The 5545-nt window shown below is 40.9% G+C and overlaps 1 protein-coding gene across 1 annotated transcript in view; it reads left to right on the forward strand.

The window, feature by feature from the left end:
• Nucleotides 1–3488, forward strand: part of LOC103518490 — a 12974-nt gene extending 9486 nt beyond the window's left edge. The window contains exons 9-12 of the mRNA XM_026830272.1: nt 519–1045; nt 1184–1422; nt 2571–3064; nt 3225–3488. Coding sequence (XP_026686073.1) covers nt 519–1045; nt 1184–1422; nt 2571–3064; nt 3225–3403 — 1439 coding nt within the window. The 3' untranslated portion in view covers nt 3404–3488. The remainder of the gene's footprint in view (nt 1–518; nt 1046–1183; nt 1423–2570; nt 3065–3224) is intronic.
• The last annotated feature ends 2057 nt before the right edge of the window (nt 3489–5545 follow it).

Consider the following 5545-nt stretch of genomic DNA (forward strand, 5'->3'; position numbering starts at 1 on the left):
CTTCTTCTTCTTCTTCTTCTTCTTCTTCTTCTTGTTCTTCTTTTCCTTCGCCTTTTTCCATGTTCAGATGGGGTCGGCGTTTGTCGTCGGCCTCTCAATCAGCTCTAGAGTGATCGCTTTGAAGCCAACTGGGTTTGGCTAAAACAAAATTTTCCGAGTGGGATGCCCTTCGCACTCAACCTTCGCTATTGATATAGCATAGGGAAATTTGGACCAGTCTACTCCCTGTTTATAGTCCCCTAGCTGGACGCTGATCTACTCTCTGATATCAAACCTCTCAAAGCCAGCTTAGTTAGTTTCTCCTATCCTGTCTTCCTTCTCTCTTCGATTTCGGGACGATAAGACCGTAGCAGTTACAGTTCCCTCTGTCAAACCTCTTAAAAAAGAATAAAAAAAAACCTCTTAAAAAAGAGGGAGGAAAAAATTAATCCATGTATCTCACTCCTTCACTGAGAGAGAGAGAGAGAGAGAGAGAGAGAGAGAGAGAGAGAGAGAGAGAGAGAGAGAGAGAGAGAGAGAGAGAGACACCGAAGTACTGAACATCCGCAATGTCACTTTTGTGCCCAATAATCTATTCGGATATACCAGGTATACGTTCACCCTCATTCTTCTGGAAGGATACAAAGACGTGGTCCAATGCTCCAACATAACCTTCGGTTACCCCTTGGATCTATTCTACGATAAAGCCATTTCTATTGAAAACAATGGAACTTGCACTTCACTCATCAAAGGAGAGAAACCTACGAAGTTTGGACTCTGGTTTGATGACGCCCCTGACAATGCGGCGAAACTCTATGCAAACAGATACGCCAAGAAGTATGGCCCGACTGAAGTAGTGGCTATCCGCAATGTAACTGATGTACCCAACAAGGAGTTTCTCGTGGGTTACACAAAACAAAATTTTAGCGTCATCCTGCTAGTAGGGTACCAGAAGAATGTGATCCAATGCTCCAATATTACCTTTGGTTACCCCCTGGTTCCGTCCTACGCTGAAGCCATTACTATTCATGATAATGGAACTTGTACCACAATCATCCACGGGCAGGCAAGATTCTTGTTTGATTACCAGAAGAATGTGATCCAATGCTCCAATATTACCTTTGGTTACCCCGTGGTTCTGTCCTACGCTGAAGCCATTACTATTCATGATAATGGAACTTGTACCACAATCATCCACGGGCAGGCAAGATTCTTGTTTGACGAGGCACCAGCCAAAGCGGCACAACTCTACGCAAACAGATACGCTAAGGCCCATGGGAACACCGAAGTTCTGAACATCCGCAATGTCACTCATATTAAGAGTCTACTGGGATATACCAGGTATACGTTCACCCTTATTCTTCTGGTAGGACACGAAGACGTGGTCCAATGCTCCAACATAACCTTCGGTTACCCCGTGGTTCCGTCCTACGCTGAATTGATTTCTATTAAACACAATGGGCCCAATCCAGTGACTGGGTTTCGAAACTCTAATATTAAACTTTATAGGTATCGGGAAGCTCGACACTATAATACAACATTCCAACAACCTCAATCAGGGGAAGTAACCCAATAATAGAGTTCTTCCACCCTAACTTTTGGGGCACCCTATCACTAATTTTTTTCTCAGTGTTGATACACCCTGTAATAAGGACCTCTGGATTGCTGTTTTATATACGTGACAGGGGACCTTACTCTATTAATATTTCATTGCAGTACCTACCTACTTATTTACTTTCCGATTCTTCCTTTTGTGACGAAATATCTCTCGCGGTCTAGTTGTCTAAATAATTTAAATTTAAATCATTAACCCATCGGACTAAATATCTTCTAGTAGGTGGTTCCGTTTTAAATCTTCCTTTTGTGGCGAAATATCTTTCGCTTTCTATAGTGCCTAAATCCTAAAAAAAATCAGTACCCATCCCCTGAACTATATTTATAAATAATTTCTTTCTACCTAGTAGGTACCTAAACAATTTAATTTCGACTCGTGACTTTGTGACGAAATATCTCTCGCGGTGTAGGTACCTATTTGCCTAAATAATTAAAATTTATATCATTGACCCCTGGACTAAATAACTTAACGCATTTCCGTTTTGGTTTTCTTGATTTTGTGATGAAATAATATCTTTGGCTTTCTAGTGCCGAAGTACGAAGACGTGATCCAATGCTCCAACATAACCTTCGGTTACCCCGTGGTTCCGTCCTACGCTGAATTGATTTCTATTAAACACAATGGAACTTGCACTTCACTCATCAAAGGAGAGAAACCTAAAAAGCGTGGAGGCGGGTTTGATGACGCCCCTGACAATGCGGCGAAACTCTATGCAAACATATACGCCAAGAAGCATGGCCCGACTGAAGTAGTGGCTATCCGTAATGTAACTGATGTACCCAATAAGAAGGGTTTCGTGGGTTACAAAAAAAAAATGTTTAGCGTCATCCTGCTAGTAGGTTACCAGAAGAATGTGATCCAATGCTCCAATATTACCTTTGGTTACCCCGTGGTTCCGTCCTACGCACGAAGACGTGATCCAATGCTCCAACATAACCTTCGGTTACCCCGTGGTTCCGTCCTACGCTGAATTTATTTCTATTAAACACAATGGAACTTGCACTTCACTCATCAAAGGAGAGAAACCTAAAAAGCGTGGAGGCGGGTTTGATGACGCCCCTGACAATGCGGCGAAACTCTATGCAAACAGATACGCCCAGAAGCATGGCCCGACTGAAGTAGTGGCTATCCGCAATGTAACTGATGCACCCAATAAGTTTCCCCTGGGTTACACAAAACAAATGTTTAGCGTCATCCTGCTAGTAGGGTACCAGAAGGATGTGATCCAATGCTCCAATATTACCTTTGGTTACCCCGTGGTTCCGTCCTACGCTGAAGCCATTACTATTCATGATAATGGAACTTGTACCTCAATCATCCACGGGAAAAAAGAACGAAAGCAGGTAAGAGACTTGATATCGCTTGACTTGGTAGCTGCCCGGGCGCTCGCTTATCAATTCAACAACCAGTTCCCCTATCACTCCTTTGAGTATGCCGCGCACACCAACGGGAAATTCATCAAAGGCTTCACTACACAACTGACGGTGACCCTTTGGGGGATCTACATGCCGTCCGCTTTGGTCGGTCGCACGGTTTGTACAGACGTGGAGTACAATATTGGATGGAACTTCACCGTTAGTATCGTTAACAGCGGCCATTGCAGGGGGGATTTCAACATTCACCACTACTCTCACACAACTGACGGTGACCCTTTGGGGGATCTACATGCCGTCCGCTTTGGTCGGTCGCACGGTTTGTACAGGCGTGGAGTACAATATTGGATGGAACTTCACCGTTAGTATCGTTAACAGCGGCCATTGCAGGGGGGATTTCAACATTCACCACTACTCTAGAATCGTGCAAGCGTAAACCGGTAGACACTTCCTGCGGGGTAGCTCTGATTAACTGAATAAAAATTACTCAAAATTTTGAGACAATATTCTTAAAAGCTTAATCATAAATGTCGTTTCTTTTGTGTTATTATATCACAACTTTGGTGCTCACTGCAGCATTGTGGGATTTTTCCAAATACCTACATTATACATATCTCAATAATCCTGCTCCTGCTCCCAATGTTTATCTACCATGCTGGCATCGGTCGCTATGTGTATTTATATTACATAGCTACTCATTTTCCTCACGAGGCTGAGTGGGCCCCGCAACGGTCAGTCACGGACATGGGCGTACAAAGGGGGGGCAGGGGGGGGCAGCTGCCCAGGGCCCCCCCTCCCCTAGAAATTTTCAAAAATTATGCAACCTTGCCTTCAAGGTTTGAAAAAATCGCCTGCGGCGCTGAAAATTTTACTTTTGGTGAGACTGGATTGCTCAAGATTGTAGACCAAAATTTTCAAAAATTTCGCCTGTGGCGCTCTAATTTATTTTGCTCACTTTAGCGTTCAGCTAAAATTAAGATAAAACATCTAGCAAAATTTTCAAAAATTTCGCCTGCGGCGCTCTATTTTATTTTGCTCACTTTAGCGTTCAGCGAAAATTAGGATAAGAAAAAATCTACGAATTAGGTACGTCAAAAATTAACTTGTGACAAGCATAAGGCACATATCTACCTACTTTTTGAAAAATTTCGCCTGCGGCGCTAAAAATTTGAAGTTCGATCGGCCTAAATTGAAACGTTGTAGCCCAAATATTAAAAAATTCGCCTGCGGCGTCCTAATTCAATATGCGCTGTTTGAAGTTCATTGAGAAAAAGGTTCAAAATGTGTAGAAGTATTGCGTCAAAAATTAAAAAAAAAAATCAGGAACATGAGTTTTGAAAAATTTCGCCTGCGGCACTGAAGATTTGAAATTTGATTGGACTGCGTTTCTGAAAGCGTGTACCTATTCATATAAAAAAATTGCCTGTGGGGCAGTTAAATTGTAATGAATACAATCGGTATTACCTACATCTTGTGGGAGCTCAAGCTTTTAGATCAGAGAAAAAAAGTTTAATGAACCCTAATTAAAAAAAAATCGCCTGCGGCTAATTAGGGATTCGAAAACCAAGGCCAGAAAGAAAAAGATTGAGGAATTATTGATTTCAAACTGGCTAGCGGCTTAAGGTCATTATTGTTTGAAAAGAAAAAAAAAATCGCCTGCGGAGCGGTTTACGCTTCATTCATTTTTGTCGAACGGCGGGGGGGTACCTATCAAAAAAAAAAAATCGCCTGCGGCTAATTGGGGATTCGAAAACCAAGGCCAGAAAGAAAAAGACTGAGGAATTATTGATTTCAAACCGGCTAGCGGCTTAAGGTCATTATTGTTTGAAAAGAAAAAAAAAAAATCGCCTGCGGCGCGGTTTACGCTTCATTGGGGGAACGTGTGGTCCAGTGTCGCGGTCTAGTTGTCTAAATAATTTAAATTTAAATCATTATCCCCCCGGACTGAATAACTTCTAGTAGGTGGTTCCGTTTTGAATCTTCCTTTTGTGGTGAAATATCTTTCGCTTTCTATAGTGCCTAAATCCTAAAAAAAATCAGTACCTATCCCCTGAACTATATTTATAAATAATTTCTTTCTACCTAGTAGGTACCTAAACAATTTAATTTCGACTCGTGACTTTGTGACGAAATATCTCTCGCGGTGTAGGTACCTATTTGCCTAAATAATTAAAATTTAAATCATTAACCCCTGGACTAAATAACTTGCGCATTTCCGTTTTGGTTTTCTTGATTTTGTGATGAAATAATATCTTTGGCTTTCTAGTGCCGAAGCCCAAGTTTCTAGTAGGCAGGTACCTAAACAATTTATTTTCACTCTTAACTAGGTATGTGATAAAATCAATCTTGCGGATTACTGCCTAAATTTAAATTTAATCAATAATCATTATCCCCTGGACTTGATTTTTATTATTATTACCTATTATTATTATTATTATTATTAGGTATTATTATTATTATTATTATTATTATTATTATTATTATTATTATTATTATTATTATTATTGATTTTTTTTCGAGGCAGGCCCACTACTACAATGATTTGCGCTATGATATTAAAGCAAAAGCCCTGAAAGTA

The sequence above is a fragment of the Diaphorina citri genome, unplaced genomic scaffold (genome assembly GCF_000475195.1).
Source record: "Diaphorina citri unplaced genomic scaffold, Diaci psyllid genome assembly version 1.1 scaffold2211, whole genome shotgun sequence".
Classification (NCBI taxonomy): domain Eukaryota; kingdom Metazoa; phylum Arthropoda; class Insecta; order Hemiptera; family Psyllidae; genus Diaphorina; species Diaphorina citri.